The sequence below is a fragment of the Myodes glareolus genome, chromosome 22 (assembly GCF_982192425.1).
Source record: "Myodes glareolus chromosome 22, mMyoGla1.1, whole genome shotgun sequence".
NCBI classification, from domain to species: domain Eukaryota; kingdom Metazoa; phylum Chordata; class Mammalia; order Rodentia; family Cricetidae; genus Myodes; species Myodes glareolus.
In genome coordinates this window covers 56439926-56467901 of record NC_142047.1, presented here as the reverse complement: position 1 = coordinate 56467901, position 27976 = coordinate 56439926, and the positions used below count along the sequence as shown (strand labels likewise).

Here is a 27976-nt window from a genome sequence, read left to right as displayed (position 1 = left end):
CCTTACAGTCCTGCAGGATGTGCTTTTGGTTGTTGCCTTTGTTTATAATTGTGTGTGTGTCCATGTTGGTGTAGGTAAATGGCACACTCACGTGCAGGTGCCCGCAGTGGCCAGAGGAAGGTGGAAGAGCCCCTGAGGCTGAAGTTACAGGCATTATAAGCCGCCTGACATGGATGCTAGGAATTGAACTCTAGCAGAGCTCATGCTCTAACCACTCAACCATCTCCCCAGCCTCTCCGAGGGGTCTAAGCATTAGAGTTGGTGAGGTAGCTCAGCACTTAAGGGTTCATCCTGCTCTTACAGAGGACCTGAGTTCGGTTCCCAGCACCCACATGGGGCAGCCTGATCAGAGGCCTCTGTGGGCTCCTACAACTTATGTGTACATACCTCCACACAGACACACGTATGTGTACATACCTCCACACAGACACGCGTATGTGTACATACCTCCACACAGACACGCGTATGTGTACATACCTCCACACAGACACGCGTATGTGTACATACCTCCACACAGACACGCGTATGTGTACATACCTCCACACAGACACGCGTATGTGTACATACCTTCACACAGACACACGTATGTGTACATACCTCCACACAGACACACGTATGTGTACATACCTCCACACAGACACACGTATGTGTACATACCTCCACACAGACACACGGACACACATACAAATGAATCTTTTAAAAAGAAGTATATATCTTCTTTTCTGGTTATTTTCCTTTCTTCTTGTTATTGATTTTATTGAGCTATACATTTTTCTCTGCTTCCCTCCCTTCCTCTCCTCTCCCCTTTACTCCCAATTTAGTCAGGAGATCTTGTCTTTTTCTATTTCCCATGCACATTAGATCCATGTATGTCTCTCTTAGGGTTCTCTTTGTTGTCTAGGTTCTATGGGATTGTGATTTGTAGGCTGGTTTTCTTTGCTTTATGTCTAAAATCTACTTATGAGTGAGTACATATGATATTTTAGCCTTTCTGGGTCTGGGTTACCTCACTCAATATGATGTTTTCTAGATCCATCCATTTGCCTGCAAATTTCAAGATGTCATTATTTTTTTCTGCTGCATAGTACTCCATTGGGTAAATGTACCATATTTTCCTTATCCAGTCTTCAGACAAGGGACATGGCAAACAATGCTGCTATGAACATAGTTGAGCACATGTCCTTGTGGTATGATTGGGTGTCCTTAGGATATCTACCCAAAAGTGGCATTTCTGGGTCTTGAGGAAGGTTGTTTCCTAATTTTCTGAAAAATCACCATACTGATATCAAAGGGGCTGTATCAGCAATGCAGGAGTGTTCCCTTTTCCCCACAACCTCTCCAGCATAAGTTGTCATCAGTGTTTTTGATCTTGGCCATTCTTGCAGGTGTAAGATGGAATCTCAGAGTTGTTTTAATTTGTATTTCTCTGATGGCTAAGGATGTTGAGCATTTCCTTAAGTGTCTTTCAGCTATTTGAGATTCCTCTGTTGAGAGTTCTCTGTTTAGGTCTGTACTCCATTTTTTTTAATTAGATTATTATTTTATTTATTTATTTTTTTTGGTTTTCAAGACAGGGATTTTCTGTAGCTTTGGAACCTGTCCTGGAACTCACTCTTGTAGACCAGGCTGGTCTTTAACTCACAGAGATCCGCCTACCTCTGCCTCCTGAGTGCTGGGATTAAAGGCGTGTGCCACCACTACCACCCAGCGGATTATGTGTTCTTTTGATGACCAATTTTTTGAGTTCTTTGTATATTTTGGAGATCAGACCTCTGTCTGTTGTGGGGTTAGTGAAGATCTTTTCCCTTTCTGTAGGCTGCTGTTTTGTCTTACTGACAGTGTCTTTTGCTTTACAGAAGCTTCTCAGTTTTAGGAGGTCCCATTTATTAATTGTTTCTCTCAGTGTCTGTGCTGCTGGAGTTACATTTAGGAAGTGGTTCCCTGTGCCAATGTATTTAAGTTTACTTCCCACTTTCTCTTCTACGAGGTTTAGTGTGGTTGGCTTTATGTTGAGGTCTTTGATTCATTTGGATTTGAGTTTTGTGCATGGTGATAAATATGGATCTATTTTAATTTTTCTACTTGTTGATGTCTGGTTATGCCAGCATTATTTGTTAAATATGCTTTCTTTTTTCCATTTTATATTTTTGATTTTTTGTCAAAAATCAGGTGTTCAAAGATGTGTGAATTAATATCTGGGTCTTTGATTCAGTTCCATTGGTCCTCCTGTCTGTTCTTATGCCAATACCAGGCTGTTTTCAGTACTGTAGCTCTGTAGTAGAGTTTTAAGTCAGGGATTGTGATGCCTCCAGAAGTTCTTTTATTATACAGGATTGTTTTGGCTATTCTGGGTTTTTTGCTTTTCCATATGAAATTGAGTACCGTTCTTTTGAGGTCTGTGAAGAATTTTGTTGGGATTTTGATGGGCATTGAATTAAATTTGTAGATTGCTTTCGGTAAGATTGCCATTTTTACTATGCTAATTCTACCTATCCAAGAGCACGGGAGATCTTTTCACTTTCTGGTGTCTTCTTCAATTTCTTTCTTCAAAGATTTAAAGTTCTTGTCATACAACTCTTCCACTTATTTGGTTAGCATTACTCCGAGATATTTTATGCTATTTGTGGCTGTTGTGAAGGGTGATATTTCTCTGATTTCTTTCTCAGCCCTTTTATCATCTGTGTACAGGAGGGCTACTGATTTTTTGAGTTAATCTTGTATCCTGCTACATTGCTGAAAGTGTTTATGAGTTGTATAAGTTCCTTGATAGAATTTTTTGGGTCACTTATATAAACTATCATATCATCAGCAAATAGTGAGAGTTTGACTTCTTTTCCAATTTGTATCCCCTTGATCTCCTTTTTGTGTCTTATTGCTCTAGCTAGGACCTCAAGAACTATATTGAATAGATATGGAGAGAGTGGACAACCTTGTCTTGTTCCTGATTTCAGTGGAATCGCTGTGAGTTTCTCTCCATTTAGTTTGATGTTGGCTGTTGACTTGCTGTATATTGCCTTTATTATTGTTGGATCCCAGGCTTTTCCCCTGCTCCCTGAGGCACAAAACGCTAGATGCAAGGACTGTTTTCGCCTACCAGCCAAGCTCTCTGCCAGCTCCTGTGCCTGTCCTGCTAGCCCGGTTGATTTAGCCCTGAGCCTCGTTTTATCTTTGATATGGCAATTTCCCACCTGCAAAGAAGGGTTTCCACAGCGCCTAAACCTATCCTAACTGTCTGTCACTACACTCTTGCTAGCACCCCCTGCCTGCGGAGGAATTCCTCAGGGGCGCCAGGCTGGTCATGCTGTTTTTCACACCTGGCAGGGAGGGAGTTTTCTCCTCTGGGGAAAAAGAATATTTAAAACCTGGCGGAAACTAAATAAATTTGGCATTTACCTTCTGGCAAATGACCAAGATCTCTCTGTGTGTGTGTGTGTGTGTGTCTCTGTTTAGCCCCTAGACCCTTCCTTGCCCCAAGCTTGTGGCGAGGTACGGAAGACGCGCAATCCCTGCCGGGAGGAGGGAAGCACAGATTCGGGTGGAACCCACAATTATGTTTAGGTATGTTCCCTGTATCCCTGCTCTCTCCAAGACCTTTATCATGAAGGGATATTGTATTTTGTCAAAGGCTTTTTCAGCATCTAATGAGATGATCATGTGGTTTTTATTTTTCAGTCTGTTTATATGGTGGATTACACTGACAGATTTTCTTATATTGAACCATCCCTGCATCTCTGCAATGAAGCCGACTTGATCATGGCAGATGATTTTTCTGATGTGTTCTTGGATATCTCTTGAGATGAACCAGAGGCCAGCTTAGCAGTCACTCACATTCATGTTCACACAGGCTGGGTGCTGGGATTTAGATCCTGGTGTTACCACAACGTTGCTCACTTTCCTGCTAGCTTGGCATCTCAGGCTTCCATAGTCTGGGACCCCACGACTTCCAGTGTGATCGCTGGAGTGAACCAAGGAGGTGGGGTTTGCTTCCGTTGTCCCCTCAGTAGTGTGACAATCTGGCAGCCATGCAGGAGGAGAGTGAGTGAGATACATTCTCAAGTATGGTGTCAGTTAGCATAAAGGTTAAGGATTGAAATTTTCTGCCTGAGGGAAGCAGAGAAAAAAAATGAGGTTTTGCGGGAGGCTGCCTGTTACATCTTTTAAAAGACACTAAAAATAACTGAAGGATCCCAGTCACGTAGGCCTTGTGGGTTGTCTCACAGGAGTTCCTGAGTAAAGAGTCCTCATCCCAATAGACCACTGCCAAAGGCCCGGGGGCCACAAACCTTAGGGTTTGTGTAGAACTCCCCCTCCCCGCCCCTGTCTTTCATGAGGAGGCAGGGCTGAACAGGCTAGGATATTCCCAAAGTATCCCACAGAGATGAGGACATAACATAGAGGCTGAGTGAGCCTCCTGGAGGCAGGATGTAGCATCACTCAGAGACCATAGCATCCCAAAGTTGGAGTCAGCCAATAGCAAAAAAATCTTTAGCCATCACTGCCACTGGCACTAAAGAAAATGTCCTGCTGGATGTGGTAGGTATCTGTAATCCCAGCACTTGGGATGTGAAGGTAGAAGGATCTAGAATTCAAGGTCATCCTCAGCTACCTTCAAGTTACCACATTTTGGGGGGGGGGGCAAATTTAAGATTATTTAATGCTTTTTTTTTTTTAAAAAGGTGCTTTCCCAAAGCCTTTTTTCACACCTTTAATCCCAGCACTCAGGAGGCAGAGGTAGGCGGGTCTCTGAGTTTGAGGCCAGCCTGGTCTACAGGAGTCAATTCCAGGACAGCCAGGGCTACACAGAGAAGTCCTGTCTCAAAAAAAAAATTCCTTTTCTCAACATTTATTTATTTATTTTTATAGATATGGCCTTTCACTTAAGATCCTCCTGACTCACTCTTCAAGAGTCTTGGGTTATAGACATATATGTTCATCCGTCATGTTCATATTGAGATCGAAACTCAAATTCTCATACCCACTGAGTCCTCTTTTCAGTCCTGCGGTCTTCATTTATGAAGCTGGAGGGAAAGAGGCCATTTCCAAAGGAGCCGCTAGGTGGAGCTGCTGAATCACCTCTTGGAACTGCAAAGACTACACATCCTACTAGGACACCTCCTCCCCTCGTGTTGAGCTAATGGTCACCTGTCTTCTATTTCCGGACTATTGACAAAGGTGCCTATCCTTTCCCCGAGGCTGGGCAGGTGCAGGCACAGGGGAAGGTGGAGTTGGGGGTTGGGGGTGGAACTGCCTGCCTGTCAGTGCACAGGAGCAGGGCCATGGAAGGATGCAGAATGTATTCATCTTGATTGACAGCTTCGTACAGAAAAGTTAAATCTCCAAGCGGCCCTGTTTAGCTAGCAGAACAATAGGCTTGCAAAATGGGTTTCACCTGCGTCTTCGGAAACACATCTCCAAATGTGGTGTGCAATCAGGAGCTGGAGGCAGGAGGATCAGAAGTTCAAGGTCATCCTTGGCTACCTAGTGAGTTTGAGGACAGCCTGGGCTGCCCGGAAACCTGTCACAGAAGGTGGCAGGGTGGGAGAAGAAGAGGAGGAGGAGGGTAAAAGAGGCAAGGAGAGGAGAGTCAAGACAGGACAAAAGGAAGCAGTTATTAGCTGAGAAGAGCAACGTTGAATTTGGAAAGAAAATTGCCCACGGTGAGAAGGATCAGAGATGGCCAATTGAACTTCTTGGCTGAAAACGTCTGCCTCTTTTTCCTTAACAGTATCTAGGAAATTGAGTTTTTCTTTCAGCACCGAAGTTTGGAAACTGTCGGTATTTACCAGGGTTCTCTGGGGAGATGAGCCTTGTACTGTGATGTGTGTGTGTGCGCGTGCGTGTGTGTGTGTGTGTGTGTGTGTGTGTGTGTGAGAGAGAGAGAGAGAGAGAGAGAGAGAGAGAGAGAGAGAGAGAGAGAGAGAGAGAGAGATCGCGTGTGTGTGTGCTGTTGGCAGGTCCCAACATGCAACGTGGCCCACGAGAGCGAGAGCAGTCCTCTGCCGCACAGCGCACCCTGGCTCAGCGAGCAGTTGTGACTTTCTGAGGGAGGCCTGGAGGCACCAATCCCGGCTTTCCCAGCAGCCCTGCCGTTTCAGAAGCGAGCGCAGAAACCTCCCGCTGCAGACTTGAGGTGTGCTTGTTGTCGTCACTCTTTCCAACTGTGGCTGAGCAGGACTCGGCGTTGGCAACAGCGCCACCTTCTGGCCAGCGAAACTCCAGCTTCTAGAGTTTCCTTTCCGGGCTTGTTTTTCATTATGCAACTGCCCTGCATTCCAGAACACAAACACACCCCAGATTTTAAAAACCATTTCTCCAGCGGGCTTCTGGTTCCGCGTGCCTCTCAGACCAACATAGTGTGTGCTGTGGAATGGCAGCATCATCTTCATCAGAAGCAGCTGGGACTAGCAAGTCACAAGGTCAGACCTAGACCACCTCCCTTAGACTGGAGGGTGGAAAGGGTCATAACACCCTTATTTGTGATTCAGCCATTCCATCCTGCACCTCCCCAACAGCTTCAAGTAAGTTTGGTTCAGCTGCCTGTGGGTTCTGAGGATGAGGTCAGCTCCTCAAGTCTGTGCAGCATTTGCTTTGTCCTGCTGAGCCTTAAAGGTTCCCACAACCTTTAAGGAACACATCCACTATGTCACAACCATACATTTTTAGCTCCTTCATTAACAATAATTTACTGTGCCCATTGTGTGCCAGACATTGGGGCTACAGCAACTATACATGCCTTCACTTAGGCACAGGGATATTCCTAAAAGGAACACATCGCTTCCTATGATGTTTGAATTTGGGGGACTGTCAGTTAAAATGTTGAGACGCCTGGGTAATTCCCTAGCTCCACTCTCTTGAGAGGACCCACACATCATGTTTTAAAGTTCCTACAGCACGCTTTTGCCATCAGCCTTTTCCCTCTGCTGGCAGCAGTATGGACTGAGAAGGAGAAAGGATTTGAATCAGGTAGGCAGCTATTGCTGTTAACTCAGCAAGAAAGGGAGGCTGAAACTGCCTAAGGTAGCAGCAGAGGACTGATGGTAGGAACTAAGACAGATTTAGAAGGTTGCATAGACGGAGGAGGAGAAGTCTGCTGGTTTGCAGACTTTTGATGGGCAATTTGGAAAGGAAGGTAGGAACGTCCTGGAAAGAAGTACATGGATGGCGTGTTAATAGGCCGTATCATTGTTGGGTCAGAACATCTGAGGAATCAACCTAAAGGAGGAGGAGAAAGGACTCATTTTGGTTCGTAGTTTCAGAGGTTTGGGTTTATGTTTGATGACCCAATTCTTCTGGGTCTGCTGTGAGGCAGAATATCAAGGTGGAAAGGTGTGGTGGAACAATAGTGCTCATTTCATGGAGGGGGGAACACTAGAAGAAGGGACAGGGGGCAGAGATGAGCCTTCTGAGACACACTGCGAGTGATCAGTGATGCACTTTCTTCAACTTTTGACAAAGCTGGCACCACATCCCAATCAGATGGGGATTCCACCTCACTGCCATTGGATGGGGACCTCATCAGCAACTTCATCCATTCACTAGACCAGAACCCTCTCAATCCAGTCCCCGGAAACTACTCCTTCAACATATGTGCCTCTGCAGGGCAATTCATGCCCAAACAGGTGGAATGCAGCAATGATGCAGGAGGGACAGCAGGAGGGACAGCACTGAGGGTGGGCTGTGAAAGTGGAGTGATGTCATCTAAGGTTGATGTCTTATTGACAGCTGGATGGATGCTCCGGGAGAGAATGCTTGGGAGACACACTGTTCATCATTACCGTTCGGAGGGAGGCCAATCAAATCTATAGTATGGCTTTTGAGACAGACTGGCCTCAAACAGCATGCAGCAGAGGACAGCCTGGAACTCCTGATCCGCCTGCCTCTATCTACACTATCCCCCCAACCCCGAGTTCAAGGATTAGAGATCGGATGTACCGCCACTCTGGTGTATGTGATGCTGGGCATGGAACCCCGGGATTCATGCATTCTAGACAAGCACTCTACCAACTGGGCTACTCGGCCCCAAGACAACGGCTTTAACCAAGTTATTCAGGAGACATTTACAGAATGAAAAACAAACAACCCAAAAAACAAAAATTCAGAGCTTGGCAGTGGATGGCACTCTGAAAACATGGGCAGAAAGAAAGGAGGGTACTGGTGGAGCTGGGGAAGCACAGCAAACAAAAGGATAGGGAAGGCAGAGAAGGAATCCCAGAGGAAGACAGTGGCTCAGGAAAGAAGAATGGGCAGAGGGAGGAATCTCACTTCTAGACAAAGAGCTACAGGTAACTAATGACTGTGTGGAGAGGGAAGTTGGCCTCTCCGGGGTATTAGTCCCCAAATTGGACTAATACTCAGTATTTTTTACTGAGTAAAAAATACTCAGCAGGTTGTATTTATATCTTTGTACACGTACATACCCACATTCAGGAAAGTGTAATCCCAGCTCTAAGGATGTGGAGACAGGCAGACCCCCGGGGCTTCCTGATCAGCCAGTCTAGCTTGCTTGGCAAGCTCCAGAATGGTGAGAGACCCTGCCTCAAAATACAAGGTGGATAGGGCCTGAAGAACAGCACATTGAGGTTGACCTCTATGTGTATATACACAAAGATGCATGTGTGTGTATGTGTACATGCACACACAAATGCACATACTCATGCTTACACATGAGAGAGAGAGAGAGAGAGAGAGAGAGAGAGAGAGAGAGAGAGGAGGGAAGAGAGAGGAGACAGGAGCACTAGTGGTAGGTAAGGACAGGAAAGGTCACTTAGCATTTACATCACTTGGTCATTCAGACGACTCCTGCAAAGGAGAGACTGAAAGCCTCGGGAAGCTGTGTGTGTGTGTGTGAGAGAGAGAGAGAGGGGGGGGCTGTGAAAGGGATCAGCTTATCAGGTTATCAAATTGGTTGCCTTCATCCCTTCATCAGCTCCTGGCTGGCCTGGGAGCCATGCTCTTTACCGGGCTTAAGTCTATGAGTAAAAAAGATCAAACACACAGACCAACTTACTTTTTCTTTTGCAGATGTCATTTTTAAAAACCAAGATAAAATTTATACAGAATGAAATGCGGAGCTCTCAAGGGTTCAAGGCATTTTTAACAAATGTTAGATTGTGTAATCGGCACCTGAATCCAATTAAAATATTGCCCTAGAAGCTTCCCTGCCTGCAGGTCCTAGACCTTCCACATTCTCCACCGGCCACTGCAATCCTCGTCTCTAACGCAATAGGCACTTTGCTGATGTTTGAATGTCAGCAAAGGGAATCTTCAGGATGCAAACACAGATGGAGAGCTCACATTTATCCACAACTCTGCAGAGATGAGTGATCAGCTCTGTACTTGTCCATGGCCTTATCTTGCAAATGGTTATTTGTGCATCCGGGTCCGCTGAGGAATGTTTAGCTCGTTACAAAGTTTAATGTGGTGAAAAGCAGCTTCCTACAAAGACTTTTTAAGTCTAGAGGTAATTTAAACACTCCGGGTGGGGAGGAGGAGGGGTGGGACATGGGGATGTGTGCTCGCTACATCATAAAGTAGATATATTGTATCTTTACGGGAAACAGTATTTCAAAGCAATCCTAACATTTCCCTGCCTGCCAGTAATGCAAAGCATCCTAGTTTCCCCTCCCTGGCCCTTGCCATTTGGCGTTCTACAATACTGTTCAAAACTTTATTGTACTGTGTTTATTTGAGAATGCGCGCCCAGGACTGGGTGCCACAGTGTCCCAGCACAGAGGTCAGGAAAGAGCAGGCAAGAGTCAGTTCTCTTCCACCACGTGGGATCCAACTCAGGTTGTCTGGGTTGGCAGCGAGCGCCTCTGCCTCTTGTGCCATCTTGCCAGCCCTCACTTGGTGTTTCGGATCTTTCTTAGGAGCATGAAAGGGTGTCTGTCTCCTCGTGGATTTAATGCACATTTCTCTTACGATTAAAAATGTCAGACACCTTTGCAAGCACATAGCATTTTACATCTTCATTTGTTAAGTATCTGCTCAAAACTTATTTTTTTAAAAAATTTTATGCTTGATATCTGTTTATGATGAGAGAAATGGTATTTCTAACCACTTTCCATGAACTAAGCAACAGATACTAATATTCTAAATGGGTTTAAAATGGAATCTTTTATTCCATTTTGCCGAAGGCAAATGGAACGACTGAGACACAAGGGAAATCTTTCATTTGCAGTATCAGTTAACTTTAAAGCCATATCCATATTATTTTATGTCAAGCTATTTGATGGTGGGGCTGAGTCTCCCTCGTTGACTAAGAGGCAGATTTCACGCTTAGAAAGACAAAGGGAATCCACATCACTCTTTCATTTAAACCCAGGTTTCAGTGAGGAGTGAGACCAGCCATGTGCATGTCAAGATGAGGTCTTCTTTGTCTGAGTCTGAATCAGCAATGGAAACTGTCACAAATACAGAACTACATAGGGAAGCCTGGTTTTGAGTTTGTTCACGGGATCCAGCAGATGGCATTGTGAAGTATCCTAAAAGTTCTGCACCCCGTAAGCCTCTTCGCCGATGCAGCAATCCAAATCAGATCAAGGCAAACAAAATTAGAAAAAGCCCAGGTTTAAAGGGTAGAACTCTCCTGGATGAAAGGAGATGGGAAAGAGAGAACAGAAAGCCACAAGTCTGTTTCAGGGGAGGCAGTTTAAATGCCCTGTAGGAGTGGTCTTGAGCATCTCTGGGGGAAGGATCATCATTTGGCCGGCTCTCTGAGAGGTGGCAGGATTTGAAGAGAGATGAGGGAGGGGGCTTGGGTTTGAAGCTTCCATCAGAACATTGCAGACTTTGGGTATTTGGATGCCAAAGGCTGGGGTGACACTCCCACCAGACCAGTATTGATCTGTATTCTTGAATTAGGGCTTTGAGATCAGAGTGCTGAGACCATGCTTTCAGCTGCAGCCTATTCTGTTAAGTGTGAGACCCTGGATGCCCACACCCCAAGTCATTCTTACTTTATCCACGTTACCTCCCTAACCCCCTGCCCCCCCCCCCCAGTTTGAACCCAAGGACCTCATCTGCTGGGAATGTTTTCTCCCACTTAGTAGCTTCCCCAGCCCTCTTACGTTTGGAGGCAGAGTTTCACTATTTTGCCAGGACTGACCTTGATTTCATTCTGTAGCCCAGGCAGGTTTTGAACTGGTGATTCTCTGGCCTCAGGCTTCTGGTGCTTGCTTATAATGACAGTCATGTGCAATCTGATTTCATGACTTGTCAGTGTGTGGAGGATATGCTTGCATTAACATGTGAGGTGCGAGGCTCACACCGTGTGTGTGTGTGTGTGTGTGTGTGTGTGTGTGTGTGTGTGTTTATAGAAGCTAGGGGTTGGTGTGTGGCGTCTTTTTTCACCTGTGTGTGTTTGTTTTTGTGACAAGGTATCTCTTTGTAGACCAGGAATGTAGACCAGACTGGCCTCAAATTCCTGGTGATTCTCCTGCCTCAGCCTTCCCAGGGCTGGGATTAAAGGCGTGTGCCACCACGCCCTGCTATCACTTGCTTCCTAAACCACAGGTTCTCTCACTGAACCTGGAACTGACCTCAGTCATACTGGCTGATCAGCAACTCCAGGGATCTTCTTGTCTCCATCACGCGGGATGGCAGTTACCCCTCCGTGGGGATTCCAGCTCAGATTCTTGTGCTTACAGAGAAAGCACTTTACCCAACGAGCCATCTCATCTCCCTCATGGCTTATTTTCAACACGTAAATCCAGAGTGCATTTTGTCTCCATTGTGTTAGGGTCTTTGTGATAGTTCAAAGGAGCGTTTTAGAACGGAGTCGACTGGGGGACTGCGACGGACATCTATGTGAATTTGGTGCCTCCTAGTTAATTTGGGCCCCAGACCTCTTTCTAATCAGGATCCCCGGACCGGAACTGGTATAATACTACAGTGAACGTCTCTGCAGCGACTCTTCTTGCTAAAAACTGTAAGGGACAGAGTGGCAGGAGGCACTATACCCTAGGGCTCTAGGACCCTCCCCTCCATCAAAGCGGAAGGAACTACAGACGGTTCTACGCCTGGCTGGGAGTGTGTGGGCGGGAATCTCTCGCTGCGCACGCGCACTCGCGCTTAGAGCGGCCGGCGCACGCGCACGGGGTCGGCTCTCCGCGCGATGGAGCGAGTGTTGGCGGACGCGCTTCTGGCACAGAGCCGGGAGCCCTGCGCGCTGCTGGGGGCACTGTGTGGCGGAGAGGCGAGTGCGGAGCGGGCGGAGACTCTGCGCCTGGTGCTGCAACGGCTAGAGGAGAGCGGCGCAGGCGCCGGTGGGCTGGCCGAGGCGGCGCACGAAGTGGCCAGGGGCCATCTGGTGCCCTGGCTGCACGCGTCCCCCGGCGGAGGGCCCGCGGGGCCGCGCGTGCTCCGGGCGGCGAGCGCGGCGCTGCGGTCGTGCGCGCGCCTGGCCGGGCCCGAACTGGCGGTGGCGCTGGCCGAGGACGCGCTGCGCGAGCTGCCGAACGTGCCGGCTGTGGAGCTTCTGGCCGCCGTGGCGCCGTGTCTGCGCGCCCTCGATGATGCCCCGCTGCTGCGTCGCCTGGCGCGCGCGTCCGTGGAGCTGGCGCTGGCCGGGGACGCGCCGCCGGCCGTGGGCGCGCGCCTACTGCCGGCGCTGGCGCAGAGTGCAGAACCGGCGTTACGAGCGGCTTGGGACGCGCTGGATTTCCCGGGACCCGGAGCTGAGAGCCACACTGGACCAGAGCTGCTGGTGCTGAGCGCACTGGCCGAGAAACTACTGTCGGCTCGTGCGCGCCATGAGGACCTCGACGCGCGCCTCCGCGGCCGCTTCTGGAGAACCGTGCAGGCTGGACTGGGCCGCGCACAGGACGCGCTCACGCGCAAGCGCGCGCGCTACCTGCTGCAGAGGGCTGTGCAGGTGTCTGCTGAGCTGGCGATGGACTGTACCTGCGGTCCCCAGGACACAATGGGTACCCACTTCTCTCTCTTTCTAAAAATATGTCAATGTATGTGCTCCTGTGTGTACCACGTGCGTGTAGGTGCCTGGGAGGGCATCGGAACTCCTTGAGCTGGAGTTAAAGGCGGTTGTGAACTACCTGTTGTGAGTGCTGGGAACCAAGCCCTGGTCCTCTAGAAAAGCATTAAGTTCTCTTAGCCACTGAGCCATCTCTCCAGCCTGGTACCTGCTTGTCTCTTTGCCCCAGCTTCCCCAAACCAGCTCTTCAAGGGCCATCCACCTCATCCTGAGGGGATTTGGCACCTGCGTGTGGCACCTCTACACCGATTTCCGCTTGAGCTTTGGGAAAGTGGACCCAGAGTAGGTTGTGATACTTCACATGGCGGTGGCATGAGCTGTACCCCAAGCCTGCTCCGTGCCCTGACATCCTGATAGAAAAAGGAAGGGTCGACCCCTGTATCATTCGAAAGAAAGATGGTGTGACCCACGTTAACGCTTGAAGCTTGAGGTACAGAATTAAGTACTGGTCTCTTGACATTCCCTTTGGGAACTGTAGGAGCAGGGTGTGTTAATGTTTGCACGCGTGTGTGCGTGCTTGCGCGCGTGTATGTGTGTATGAGCGTGTATGTGTTGGACTGTGTTTATAGGCCAGAAGTCAACAGAAGGTGTTTTCCTTGCTCACTCTCCACTTTATTTTTTGAGTCAGGGTCTCTCTTTGAATCCAGAACTCAGCATTTAGCTAGACTGGCTGACCATGGATCCTAATCTTTCATCCCCCATTCTGCCTCTGCCTCCTCAGCTGGGCTTACAAGCGCATGCCACGATGATATTTCTACATGGGTTAGCATGTCTGTCATTTTCATTTGAACTTTTTATTATATTTATTGTGCGTGTATGCTGTGACACCGTTGTGGGAAGTCAGAGTAATTTGTGGGAGTTGGTCCTCTCTTTCCACCTGGTAGATCCCAGGGGCAGAACTCAGATTGCCAGACTTGGCAGCAAGTGCCTTTACCCACTGAGCCACCCTCCCAGCTCCCATTTGAACTTTAAAAAGCAAAACAAAATTCTTCCCATCTTTTGACATGTCCCCAGCTGATCATCTGTTCCTCTGTTCTGTTAGCTTTCCTGTTACGTCCTTTGACGTAAAACGGTTCTTCGCGTGTCCAGTAGCTGGCTGGATGTCTGAGTTTGGCTTTGCTTTCTGTTTTATCTTTGGGCCATGGAGTTGTTTCTTGTTTATGATGAGTAGAGACAGTAAATATTTCTGCTTAGCGATGGGCCTTTAACTTCCGTCAGGTTCGTAGCACATGGCTTTGAGTCGAGTGACCTGGTTTGTGGTTGAGCGGGCTTTGAGTCGCTGTTGCCAAGCTTCCTTGCTCTCTTACTTAGTTCTGGGGAGGGAGGTTCTGGTCTCCTCGTGCACGGTGTGAAGACTGGAGAGTCTGAAGTTTTCCTGATGCTTTGGCTGCTGAGCCATGACAGTTGGGGCCTATAGCTTTGCTTCTGATGGCTGCCTCTCCAGTGGCATCTTAGACTTGTGAGTCTGTGCTTTGGGGCTGAAGCTTTTCCTGCTTTCTCTGGGTCCTCTCTGTAACTTCTGTCTTGTGCCCGGAGAAAGGCTTGGAGCAGCCAGTGCTCTCAGTGTCTGCTGCACTCGCTGTGGTTGGAGAGAGGTCTCCAGCACAGAGACCATTCCTACCCTCTCTGACAGTCATGACCCTCCTCAGACCGCCCCCCTCTTCAGACCACCCCCATCTGGTCTTTCCCTACCTCTTCAGACAACCCCCCATCTGGTCTCCCCCCGCTTCAGACTACCCTCCCTCTTCTGACTCACCTCCTTCTGATACCCCCCTATTGCCACCCCCCCCACCAGCTTTATCTCAGGGGTGGATCCAGCAGGAATTGGTTGGTTTTTGCCTTTCCCTAGCAGTGAACTTCTAGTGGCCTCTCAGTGCAGTTTCAGAAGAGCTTTTCTGCCCCTCTTCCTTTCCAGAGGTAGCTAGCCTCTGCTTGCTATCAGGTTAGGGACAGGGGCTTCGGCCCCTTTGCAGAGATGGCTTCCAGTGACAGCCAGGGGTGGGGAGTTGTTGAGCAGTGAGCGCCCTGTGGGACATGGACATGGGCATGTCCTTCTGTCCACAGACTAAGACAGACGTGCAGACCCTTCGGGGTTCCCGGGGGTTCTAATCTCTTCTCTCTGCCAACTCAGAGCCTTTAATTGCTCCCTCACAATGCCATGTTGTAAGAACTCCTGTTCGAGGGTGGAGAACACCCCTTCCTCCGTGCTTCACCAAATATGGGGAGCAGCTTGTGTGCCCTTTCTTCTGGGGGACACTTTCTTTCTGTACTATGGAGGTTTATGTGGGGTGCCAGCCCCCTAAACGTCTCAGGGTCCAGGAGGAAGGCTGTGGCCAGTGAGCACTGGTTAGAAAGATCCGAGGGTGAAGGAACAGATCAGCTCACATAAATCTCATCGTGTCCCGTCTGTTCTTCCTGTGTTCTGCCCATGATGATCTCTGGATCCCACAAGGTTTCCAGGTTACATACCCACGCAGACACAATCAACAATTCTTTCTGACACAACAAAGGTACCAGGCATGCATTTTTTAGGGCCAACAAGACAGATAAGACTGACCAAGCAGGCGCCAGTCGGCTGATTAGTCTCAGAGGGGGTGTGGCTGTGAAGCGCCTGGACATATCTAAGAAGGGGTGAATTAGAAGAAAGCTTTGATGTCTAAGAGAGGGAGTTTGTGTGTTAATTACATGTGTGTGGTTTGTTAAGCTACACGTTTTAATCGATAAATGTTGAGCAGTTCTTTAGCGCTGGAGACACAGCATTGTGGTAAACATGGCAACCAGAGTGAGCATTGGCGTTTTTGCTAGCTGAATTAAAGGGAATCTGAACCCTAGAGATAACATCTATAGTGTAAAATCCGGAGCCTGGCATTTCCAGTCTCCAGGCCAAGCGACAGCTTTGTTCTGGCCGATGCCTGAGTGAGAATCATTTCCTTTCTCTCGAATCTTTTCCAGAGTTCAAGGCACCTGGTATATATTCTGTATATCAAGATTATACAGCCATGGAAAGTCATGTGCATGAGGTATACAGTGCATGAGGGAGGTATGCCCAGTAATTAATGCACTGCTGGACTTTCCTGGGATGAATCCCACTGTGGAAAGGGGAACACAGTGACCTCACAGGGTTTTACAGAAGTGACAGCGGCTGGTCCAAAGACAAACAGTCCCAAAGCTTTGCAAATTGGATTTTCTCTCTGGAGTACTCCTGTGAGTTAGTCTTGTGATTTTTTTCAGCTGTACTTTTACTGTATGGTGCTTGTGGTCCACAGCCCTGTCCTTTGGCCTTGTGCTCTCTGATGGCCCCTGAACGTTCAGGGGTTTGTGGGTTGTATGTCATTTCCTTTTCTGCCAGAAATGCTCATGTGTGGCTTCCTGCTTCCAGAGCAGAGCGGAGACGGTCTACACACCTTCATTTTGTCTCTATAGCTCGACTGATGGTTTGATCAACCCATCTCCAGCCGGGGGAAACATTTCTATCCAAATTTTATGAGACAGCGTGCTACCTGCCGCACAAACGAGGGTCCTCTTCATCCAAGTTTAAAGGCCTCCATCCATCCAGCTGTGTTTGGGAAGCTGGAGGTTCTACTGTTGCTTTTGGGAAGTTGGGATGATTCTGGATCCCATTAAGATTAAGGATGAATTAATGATTAAGGATGGCCCATGGCTTCCCCGTGGAGGTTCCTGGGGTTCAGGTCCCTGGCATCCTGGAGTCTCCTCTTTCACTCGTGTGCGACACACTTGGAAGTTTTCCTGAGCTTTGTCAGTGGTGATTTCCTCCCTGGCTGGCTCTTTCCGCTTCTCTTCCGGACTTGGGACCTCTGGACTTGTCCTCTGTGTTAGTTACTTTTCTGCTGCTGAGATAGACACCCTCAAAAAATCCCTCAACCCAAATAAAAGCAAAAATTCAAACTCAAGATTAGTCAATCAAGCAAACAACAACAACAAAATAAAATTAAACAGAACTTCTGTAGAAAGGTTTTTCTTTGGGCCACCAGCTCATGAAAAAATGACATGGAGACTTATTATTAATTATGAAAGCTCGGCCTTACCTTAGGTTTGTTCCTAACTAGTTCTTATAACTTAAATTAGCCCATATCTTTGAATCTGTATTCTTTCATGTGGCTCAGTTCCCTTTACTCTGTATTACCCATCCTGCTTCCTCTCTGTCTGTCTGGCAACTCTGCCTTCTTCTTCCCAGAGTTCTCTGTCCAGAAGTCCCGCCTATGCCTCTTGCCTGGCTATTGACCGTTTCGTTTTTTATTAAACCAATCACAGTGACGCATCTTCACACAGGGTAAAAGAGTGTGCAACGACAAATTTCTGTTTCCCAAGCCCTTTAAGTGGGTCCCCTCCCAGGTTAGCAGCTGCCTTGTTTGGTGACACTGGAATTGAGTTAAGAATTGCTGTGATGAAGGCCTTAACCACATTGCTAAAGAAAGAACTGACTTTCTTTTCCTGTTAAAACTCTCCTAGGTCCAAGCCTTTTCTGGTGGTCTGAGAAGAAAAAAGACGAGCTTCTAAAGTTCTGGGAAAACTATATCTTGATCATGGAAGTCCTGGAAGGAAATCAGGTGTGTGCTCTCCCATCTTAGTGAATCCTACAGCCTATGGACCCCTTTTCAGGCCTCATGGGAAGGCCAGCCTGTATAAGCATGACCGAATCCTTTGTTTCCTGAAATGGATACAGTTTAAGATAGCATGTGAATTGTTTCAGGAAATTAAAGAATGCTCTCAGTGGATTCACGTGATTGTGCAAAAATTTAGTCTCACTTGGTCCCCCCTTGGCATTCTCTAACTGCTGTATTTGTCGGGGTGCTTCAGCATGTTACCACGTGTAAACTACTGGACCCTCCCCCGTACTTTTGGGTTCAGTTCGTCTGAAGTAAGTCCTGAAGAGTATGGCCTTTGGACACGTTTCTAGAGGACACCTGTGCAGTTGTCCTGGTGTAGAGAGCCCTGCTCTTTAAAGGTCACACTCTCTGTAAGAGTCCCAACATGTCAGGGTTTCTGTCTGTACAGTTCCTAGAGGTTCTCATCTCAAAGGGTCCCAGTGTGTAAGACTCCTCAGCTCTAAGGTTCCTGTGCTAAGGGTTCCTATGCGTGAGCCCCTGTCTGTAAGCTGCAGACCATGGTCAGTGTCTGTGGATACATGTCAATAGGAGGGGTCAGTCCTCATGTCCCACCCTGCCCCATGCTAAGTGTACTGAGATGCAGGATGGGCTCTAGGAAGCCTTTCTAAATTCAGATAAGACCGAAGCTGGGTCGCTTTGGTTGGTTAACCCATAGACTATTTATTTTAGAAACTTAGATTTAAAGTTATTTTGAAATTTGCGAGTCAGACTCTAGCTGAACTGTCACAGCATGGTCTAAGAGACCCCGGAACCCTGAGCTCTGAATCCGCAGTGCTTCCCAGTGTGTGACCCCGACAATGGTGGGACTTTGGATAAGTGCTTCCGTGCATTTACCGTTTAATCTCCCAGCCTTGCCTGCTTCTGGGGTCAGACAATCCTTTGTGAGTTAGGACGGTCTGTAACCGGGGTCTGAACAGTTTTCCCCAGCTTCGCTGCCAAGTCTCACAGACATGAATCATTGATGCTGTTCAGACCTGGGGGAACCAGGCTTCTGACACCTGTTTCAGACATAGCAGCGAGAGAAAGGCCGCAGTTATGTAAACAGGAACCTTCCCCCAAGGTTTCAAAGCCATTTCGTGCGATTTTTTTCATGAGATTCTTTGCTCTTGTTTTTAGATACATGTCATAAAGCCAGTCTTACCCAAGCTAAACAGTCTGTTTGAATACGCAGTATCAGAGGAAAATGGTAACGATTGCTTTTTGGTTCTGTTCATTCGTTTGCTTTAATAACATTAGTCCCCCGATCTTGTAACTAACCGTTATCTATCAGAGGCTTTGGGAAAACCATTAAACAGTGAGGAGGAAATGGGATCAACCTGCAGTGCCTCCAGCAAGCGATGCTGGCCTCTGGCATTGTGGGTATGCGCTCTCCGAGCACATTGGCCCGGTGTCCACACTGTACCCTCTACCCATCTCTTTAGAACATAGCTTTCAATGGCTGCAGAGATTCCAGTAACTTAGAGGTATGATTAGACTTTTAAAGCAGTTTATTATAAAAATTTCAAACTATTTCCTTTCTTTAAAGGAAAGAATATGTGTGATGAACCGGGGCCTGTCTCGGTCATGGCGGAAGCACACAGTGGGCAGCCTCGTCTCCTGGGCCCCTGAGGTCCTCCGCTGCTCCCTCTCCAGCGGCTCAGCTTCCTTTGATTTCCTCTGTAAATCTCAGTGTGTGTCCTTAGCAGAGCAGGCTGGGGAGAGGACCCAGTAGGCGAAGGCCTTGGTGTGCAAGCATGAGACCCAGAGTTCAGACCCTTAGCACCCATATAAATGCCTTGTGGGTCTGGTGACCCGCCTGCAGTCCCAGCATTCCTGAGGCAGACACAGGAGAGCCCTGGGTGGGCTGGCTAGATAGACTAGCCAGATCAGCAAGCTCTGGGCTCAGCAGGAGACCTTGCCTTGATATATAAGGTAGAGAGGGGTTGAGGAAGACACCGGATGTCAAGCTCTGGCCTCTACACACGTGTGCCCATGCTGGGACACATGCACATGTACCCCTCCACACCCACACAAATAAGAGACTGCCAATGCTTTTGTGGTAGGGCTATTTTTATAATAATACCCTTCTTTTTTTAAGTTTTATTTATTTATTATGTATACAATATCCTATCTGTGTGTATGTCTGCAGGCCAGAAGAGGGCACCAGACCTCATAACAGATGGTTGTGAGCCTCCATGTGGTTGCTGGGAGTTGAACTCAGGACCTTTGGCTCTTAACCACTGAGCCATCTCTCCAGCCCCTAATAATAGCCTTCTAATATAGATAAACACTTCTGACTGCTTTCCAGGCTTATTGCCTCAATATATCTTTTTAATATATAAATACACATCTATTTCTTTGTCAGACTGGGTGGGGGTAGATTCTGTTTCAGGAGTCTTGGAATTCTTAGGAAGAGGCCATTCAAGGGTGTGACTTTCCATGTGTTTTGAGCCCTCGATCACTCCTGAAACACAGCAAACCTGGAGCTTCCTCAAGTGGCTTTGTGAGGCGAGCTTCAGCCAGTGATGCAGCTAACTGCAGGCTGGAGGCTTCCTGTCCGTAGGAATGGGAAGGTGCTCTAGCATGTGTTTATTCTTGAGGACTGCGCTGTGTAGGTAGTGACTCACCGATGGGCTGACCTCTGAGGAATTGGTCTTTATTCTGCTGATGGCTCAGGCCGTTCTCTGACACAGAGAGCTTTCACAGGCTGTAGACCTCTCCTGTCCCACCTGGGCTAGCATTTAATGGGATCCTGCCATTCTCTTAAGCTCTTGCTGTTAAAATGATGCTCCCATTACATCATTACATGCTTTGCCCATGGTGGTTAGCAAGCCAAACCAAATAGCATCGACTGGTTTTGAAAGTTCCCGTTGATGGAGAGTTGAAAAAACATGTTGGGGTAGATTACAAACAATAGACCAATTTAGCTGTAGAATACCATGAGATTAAAAAAAAAGTTTCTAGTATAATTAAATAAAGACTATTTTAAGAATCAGAAACAATCAATAGAAGGTACACATATGTTCTATTTTTAAGTCTTATTTTTATTTATGTGAATGTGTAGATGTGCCTGTGTGATACACCACATGCACGCAGGTGCCCTCACAGGCTAGAAGGTGTTAGCTTTGCTGGAGCTGGGTTACAGGTGGGTGTGAGCCGCCCCACGTGGGTGCTGAGACTCGAACCCCAGTGCTCTGGAAGAGCGGCCAGTGCTCTTAACCACTGAGCCACCCCTCCAGCCCTTATTCTGTGTTTTACTCTAGATTCAATTTTACATTCACTTGAGAGGTCCCTTACTCCACGTCAGTGTGCACAAGCACTGGAGGCCGGGGGAGTATTTTCCACTTGAGTTTTGTCTTTTTCCCATGAAACAGTAGTTTTGGCTCCAAGTTCTATGAAGAGAACAGAGAAGGGACCGAAAAGAAGTTCATGTGAAGGGGGAATCAGGCCTGACCTAGGGGTGACATACAAACTCCGAGCTGGGAGCTGACCAGCCTGGGATGGGGAGCTAGCTCTGTGAGGATGGTAGGGGCACCGAGGAAAGTGAGTTGCAGAGTGGGCCTGTGTCTTGCTCACAGTTTAAGAATGGTGGGAAGGGCTGGAGAGATGGCTTAGTGGTTAACAGCATTGCCTGCTCTTCCAGAGGTCCTGAGTTCAATTCCCAGCAACCACATGGTGGCTCACAACCATCTGTAATGAGGTCTGGTGCCCTCTTCTGGCCTGCAGACATATACACAGACAGAATATTGTATATAAAATAAACACACACACACACACACACACACACCAGTGCTGTCTTGAGTGCTGTGGTGCCTGCCGTAGCTGAGTGCATCCAGACTGCTGACCGCTGAGGTGACTGGGTTCCACAAGCTCTGTGGGTGTGTGATGAACAAACTCCCCAAGCCGGAGCTCTCACGCTGTCAGTGTGACTCTGTTGCACACAGATTTGTGGTGTGAGCCTCAGTCTCCACGCAGGGATCTAAAGCTGAGGTGTGTGTTAGTTGGGTACTTGTTCCCGCAGGCTGCTGGCTCGTTCATCCCTCCTGGCTCATGTGCATTTATACAAGAATGTTTGAAAGCGAGAATAAAATCCTGACCAGAGAAGGTGTGATCCACTTCTTGGAGCTGTATGCCGTGAGATCGCCTCCGTATTCACCGGAACTCTCGGAGGTAATGACATCCCAGCCCCTTCTTCCTTCGCCATCTTCTGAACAATGGAGAAGGTGAAGGTCATCTCTGTCACATGATCTTTTGGGTATAAGAGAAAAACCACCCAGTGGGCAAGCTGCCAGTCTCAGCCATTGCCTGGAATAGGAGTCGGAGAAGAGGGAGAGGGGAAGTCCTCTGTGTGGAGGTTGGGGGCAGTGGGATGTGATGAGGGGGCTTCAGAAAACCTGAGAGACGGAGAGGGAGAGAGCATCCAGGCTTCCGTCGGCGAACAAGGGCGCAGAAGAAGGGAAAGCTTTGCCCTCCTGAGTTAGGATGAGTGGGCAGACCACACAGCGAGCCTCTGGCCGCAGCAGCAGTTAGGGAGGTCTTTTATAGATCTGCATACACCAGGCTCTGCTTTTTGAGACAGTGTCTCATGTAGCCTAGACTGGCCTTTAAGGCTCCCTGTGTAGCCAAGGTTGACTCTGAACTCTGGTTCCTTTTTCCTCCACCTCCAGAGTGCTGGGCTTAAATGCACACCAGCACACTCGTTTATGTGGTTCTAGGGATTGAGCCGAGGGCTTCAAGCATGGGAGGCGAACACTCTGGGCCATGTTCCGGTCTCAGTCTACCTGTCTCCTCAGCGTAGCTCTCCCGTTTGGGGAAAGCTGAATGAATGGGAGCATCTTAGTCAGGGTTCTTCAGGGGACAGAGTGATAAAGTGGCTGTGTATTAAAGGCAAATTTATTAGCTTGGAATACAGCAATGGCCGTCTGCTAGCTGGGGAGGCAGAAATCCCGTGGCTGCTCAGACATGAGACCAGGTGCCTCAGTTGTCCGGTCTGGCACCCAAGGCCTGGATGGTTCCTAGAGAGCCGCGGAGTCAGGACTTCGGTCCATGTTGGAAGCCTAGAGAGGCTGGGTTCCGATGGAGCGAAGAGTGGCAGGAACAGCCACAGGGGCAGCTACAGGGTAGATGAACTCATGGGCAAGAGGCGAAGGCAAGGAGGCAAACAGCTTTGCCCTTGGTCCTCCCTGTATCTGAGTGTCCGCCAGAGGTGCTGTCAGCTCTCAGGGTAGGTCTTCTGCTTCAGGTGATTCAACCAAAGCAGCGCCTCCCAGGTGTGTCCAGACACTTGCCTTGTAGGTGAGCCTAGATCCATCCGGCAGACTGATTAGCCATTGTGGGAGGCTTGTCTGCGTCGTTTGTGGAGTTTGCAGTCTGGCAGGGAGCTCCTGGTGCTGCTGTCCTGGAGCCGTGAGCCATAGCTGTCTGTGTGCGCTCTGCCGTCTTTTGTCTGAGCTGGTCGTGTCTGCCTCTGTCCATCAGCTGCCCCACACAGGGAGGAGACCAGGAGAGTTGGGGTCTCTGTAGTTGGGCCCTGGGGCTCCGTGTTCCCTTCCGTAGACCCAGGAGCTTACATTACGTTCCATTAGGATCACACACACCAACCTGCTTTTTCTGTCTAAACTCCACACTGCAGCCCCTGAGATGCAATTCTGCCCTGCATTTCAGGTAACCTGGTGGGGTGGGGGTTGACCGGCCTCTAGGACTATTTGGGGAATGTTAATCCACGATCCCTTCCCTCTCAGCCCAGGCTGTCAGCCTTCCCTTGAGGAATCTTTATTTCCCTAAATACTGCCTTCATTTCCCTCCTAGTTTCTTTCATGCTCCTTTGTCCTTGACCCAGAATGCGTTACCGGTGGCAGCATTCTGTGTGTGCCCGCAGGACCCTCCCTGCATTAACCCGCTCTGCCTCTCTGCCCTCCTGTGTCCCCGTGGAGAGCAAAGGCAGTTGGAAATTCCTGTTAATTCCCTTCTTTTCCCTTTCAGTTTATCACTGGCCCGCTGATGGACGCCCTCTCAGAGAGCTGTCTATACAGCAGGTAAGTGCCCATGCTGCTCTGGCATTGCTGTGGGGTGGGGACCAGGCACAGGGTCTTGTGCGTGCTGGGCAGTGGCACACCACGGACAGAGGGTCTGGCCCAAAGGGTCATTCTCTTCCCTAGCAGGAGTGCGGTACAGTGCATCTGTGCACTGATGTCATGGAACATGCCTAGCCCCCAGCAGCTGTGCAGTGCATCTGTGCACTGATGTCATGGAACACGCCTAGCCCCCAGCAGCTGTGTAGTGCATCTGTGCACTGATGTCATGGAACACACCTAGCCCCCAGCAGCTGTGCAGTGCATCTGTGCACTGATGTCATGAAACACGCCTAGCTCACCTTTTTATTTTAGCTTTTTAATTTCGACTTGGTGTCACAGTTTTTCAGAAAAGTTCAGGGCTAATACAGAGAGTTGTTCTTTATTGTTCACTAGAGTCAGCAGATATTAATGTCCGATGGGATTTGCTGAGTCATCACCTCGTGTGTGTGTGTGTGTGTGTGTGTGTGTGTGTGTGTGTGTGTGTTACTCTGCTGAACCGATGTACCCTCCTGCATGTTTCATTTGTGTGTCTGTCCCTCCCTACTTCCACCCAGCCATCTCTCTCTCTCTCTCTTTCCCTCCCTCCCTCCCTCCTCTCTCGTCCTCTTTCTCCCTCTGTACTAAGAACCGTGAGCTCATACCAGTGTGCCTGGTGTCTGTCAGTCCTGTTCTGCACAGCCCATCCTAACCTTCCTTTCTGTATCTGACAGTGGCTGCCATGGCTTATAAGAGGTCTGCTTGTCCACAGCTTTCGCGCTTGGAAAAGGTTAGCAGTCGGAAGCTTGTCAGTTTTCCTGCCTTAGCCTCACCTGGAGAATTATTGATACCCAGAAACTGCCCATTCAGATCTCTGCTTTTAGAATTGTTTTGTCTTTCTGATACTGATCACTTGAGTTCATAACTATAAGCAAGTTGCACTTAGGAGGCCTCTAAAAAGGAAAACCACCCCATTCCCACCCAATTCTTTAAAAATGCTAGCTAGCACCCAGGCCAACTGACAGGAATCTATTAGTTTCTAGTGTCTGATGCATAAATATCGACAACATAAAATGGCATGATTGACAGGGATATTTGAGGCTTCAGGGAGTCATTGCTAGATGGCATCCCACATCTGTGAGGCAGCTGGGCACTGTGCAGTCAGCAGCGGCCCCCATGCTTTTGGGAGAGTTGGCACACACATTTATCATGACACAACTTCTGGCGCCCTGTTGTGTTCAGTTAGCACAGAAACGCATGAAGTCCCCATTCACAGTGAAACACTGTAGCGGATGCGAGGCCCCCCCTCTTTCCCCCCCCCCACCCCAGTCACAGTGAAACACTGTAGCTGATGCGAGGCCTCTCTCCCCATTCACAGTGAAACACTGTAGCGGATGTGAGGCCTCTCCGGTACTTGTCTTCGCTGGGAGTGCTCTTTAACCTAGAGATGGAAAGCTACCGAGTTATATGTTGGAAACAAAAGAGTATAGTTTAAGTTGATCGTCCTCAGTCATTTTATTATGATGCTAGATGATGTGTGTCAGGAGGGAGGGGAGCGTCATCCCAGGCTGCCATGCCCCTTCGGTCTAACAGTCCAGAGTCCTGCTTGTTCTCCTAGAACACCCAGATGTTTCTGTGTTCAGAGAGTCTCCAAACATTACTGAGAAATAAAATGCAAGTTCAGGGCAAGAGGCCTTGTCCAGTTACTTATTGCTGGGAACCATGTTGCATTTAGACTAATGTCCGTATGCTTATTTGTAATTGGATTTTAAGTTCATGTTTCTCTCCCCTTCTTCGTTCGCAGATCCCCAGGGCAACTGTTGGGAAGTGGCTCTCCCCTGGGATTAAAGCTGCAGACGTTTCTGGTCACTTACGTTTCTCTTCTTCCAGAAGAAGCAAAGAGTATGTCCTTGGAGGTTTTAATTTACATTTTAACTTAGCATGTTCTGGTACATGTGCCAGCACGTGACTGTCTTGATTGGTGCCGTGCAGGTGTCTGCAGCGGGCCATTGGCCTTGTGGTCTGTATACTGTCTCCTCTGCAGGCCTTCGCAAACAAGGCTAAGCCAAGGAAAAGTGCTGAACAGTGCCCAGCCCACTCTGGGTTGACCTTAGCAGCAGAAAGGCAGCTACATAGCTAAGGAGCACACACGTCTGTAGTCCTGTACCCTGGAATCAGACCTCTTTCCTAGGCTGGGGTTAATTTTTTTTTTTTTTGAGCCAAGTTTGGAAGTGGGCACAAAGCGCTGAGACTCTTGTTGCCAGGTAGCAGAAGGGCTTATTCCTCTTTGAATCATCTTGTTACAGTGGCCTTTGTGACCTTTACTGAGCCTAAGTATGGATTTTTTTAATATTTATTTATTGACAAGATGACCAGTGATATCATCTATTCAAAAGAGGTGAATATGGTATACAGTATCGGGACTTAAGTTGGTTGTCTCTCTGGCTCTGTTAAAAGCAGTTAGTTCCTGGAGAGGACAGTGGAGCTGCCAGCTTTGAGCTCCTGGGGCTGCATATCTGCAGCATGGCTGGCACGCCCAGCAGAGTGGCCCGTGGAGGCTGCCCGCCTGGTGTTGGTGGCATGGCCCAGAAGTGTGTGGGGTGAGTGTGAAGGAAGTCTGATTGTTGTACTGAGTGAGGGGTCTGTATGAGACAGTGTGTACTGGATCTGATTAGTGCAGCCAGGAGAGAGCAGAATGCTTACCCACAGTTCCCAATAACTCCTCCAGCTTTGAGAAGTCTCCGGAATTTTTTTTTTTTTCTCCCAAGACAGGGGTCACTATGTAGCTCTACCTGTCCTGGAACTCATTCCGTAGACCAGACTGGCCTCGAACTCTCAGAGATCCATTGCCTCTGCCTCCTCCCCAGTGCTGGGATTAAAGGCATGCGCTATCATGTCTGACTGGTTCTGGAATTTCTTCTTCTTCTTCTTCTTCTTCTTCTTCTTCTTCTTCTTCTTCTTCTTCTTCTTCTTCTTCCTCTTCTTCCTCCTCTTCCTCCTCTTCCTCTTCCTCCTCCTCCTTCTCCTCCTCCTCCTTCTCCTCCTCCTTCTTCTTCTTCTTTCGTTTTTTAGATTTATTTATTTATTATGTATACAACATTCCTTCCATGTATGCCTGCACGCCAGAAGAGGGCACCAGATCTCACTATAGATGGCTGTGAGCCACCATGTGGTTGCTGGGAATTGAACTCAGGACCTTGGAAGAGCAGCCAGTGCTCTTAACCACTGAGCCATCTCTCCAGCCCCCGGTCCTGAAGAAAACAGTGAAGCAAACAGAAGCCGTTAGCAAAGCAGATGGAGAAAGCACCAACCCTTTGTGGCTCAGAAAACTGAGTGAGACCCAAGGAGGGCATGGAACGGCTTTCCAGGAAGGTGTGCGCAGGAGCCAGGGGCTGCCCCATCAGTGATCTGGCCCTGTCTTGAGCAGCTCAGAAAAGTCCTCAGCAGCTACAGCTTTACTTCTGTTTAGGGCAAATTGAGGCAGGAGAATCACCATGAATTCAACATAAGACTACTTAGGGAGACCCTGTCTCAAAAAACAAGCAAAAGAAACTATCTCTAATCTTCTGTTAAAAAACAACAAAATAAAGCCACAGTTTTCTAATTATCAGATTCTCGACAGCACAGTCGTACTAGATAGGAATGAAATTGTAGTAATTTTCAAAATAGCTTTATTGAGATTTAACTCACACCCCTTAAAGCTCCGTTTACATTCTTCACACTGTTCAGATTAGTGGTGTTTACTCTATTTAAAATTGTACATCCATCCCCACTGTCTGTTGTCTCCAGACAGAACCCCATGCGCCTGAGCACCTGGGCCTCACGCTGGCTCCTCAGTCTCTGGTGCATGTCCTGTCTCCCTGATGTCTGCATTCCATGGGTTTCACACAGAATTGAACACGTGGCATCTAAGGGCTGGCTTCTTCAGGAGTGGGCCTGTGTCGCAGGAGTTCCATTTGTGTGGCTGAATCGGACTCCATCCTCACTCCATGGTGGGCTGTTCACAGTTACTTGTCCATCCATGGCTCAGTAGGCGTTTGTGTGTCCTCTCTTCACTATGGGGACAGTGCCGCTGTGGCAGCCCCATGGATGGTTCGGTATGAACCTGTGTGGACTTCTCCTAGTTACACGGCTAGAAGTGAATTTGGGGGGGGGGGTCACACTCTCTACATGTGGTCCACGCTGATGGCACCCTTTCTACTCCTCCCAGCCGCGTGAGGATTCCAGTTTTTTCAGATTCTTCCATTTCTTGTGTCCCTTTCGCTTTCTGCTCTCTAAGTGGGTCTGAGGTGCTGTCTCATCGAGGTTTTGATTTCTATTACTGACTA

The 27976-nt window shown here is 48.4% G+C and overlaps 1 protein-coding gene across 4 annotated transcripts in view; it reads left to right on the top strand.

The window, feature by feature from the left end:
• The first annotated feature begins 12089 nt into the window (after nucleotides 1–12089).
• Tarbp1 (tRNA guanosine 2 -O-methyltransferase TARBP1) overlaps nucleotides 12090–27976 on the top strand; it is a 48874-nt gene continuing 32987 nt past the window's right edge. For all 4 annotated transcript variants that reach the window (XM_085681917.2, XM_085681918.2, XM_085681916.2 and 1 more), the window contains exons 1-6: nucleotides 12090–12926; nucleotides 17462–17559; nucleotides 18736–18805; nucleotides 21620–21768; nucleotides 23581–23633; nucleotides 25453–25550. In XM_085681917.2, the coding sequence (XP_085538043.2) occupies nucleotides 12116–12926; nucleotides 17462–17559; nucleotides 18736–18805; nucleotides 21620–21768; nucleotides 23581–23633; nucleotides 25453–25550 (1279 nt within the window). In that variant the 5' untranslated portion in view covers nucleotides 12090–12115. The remainder of the gene's footprint in view (nucleotides 12927–17461; nucleotides 17560–18735; nucleotides 18806–21619; nucleotides 21769–23580; nucleotides 23634–25452; nucleotides 25551–27976) is intronic.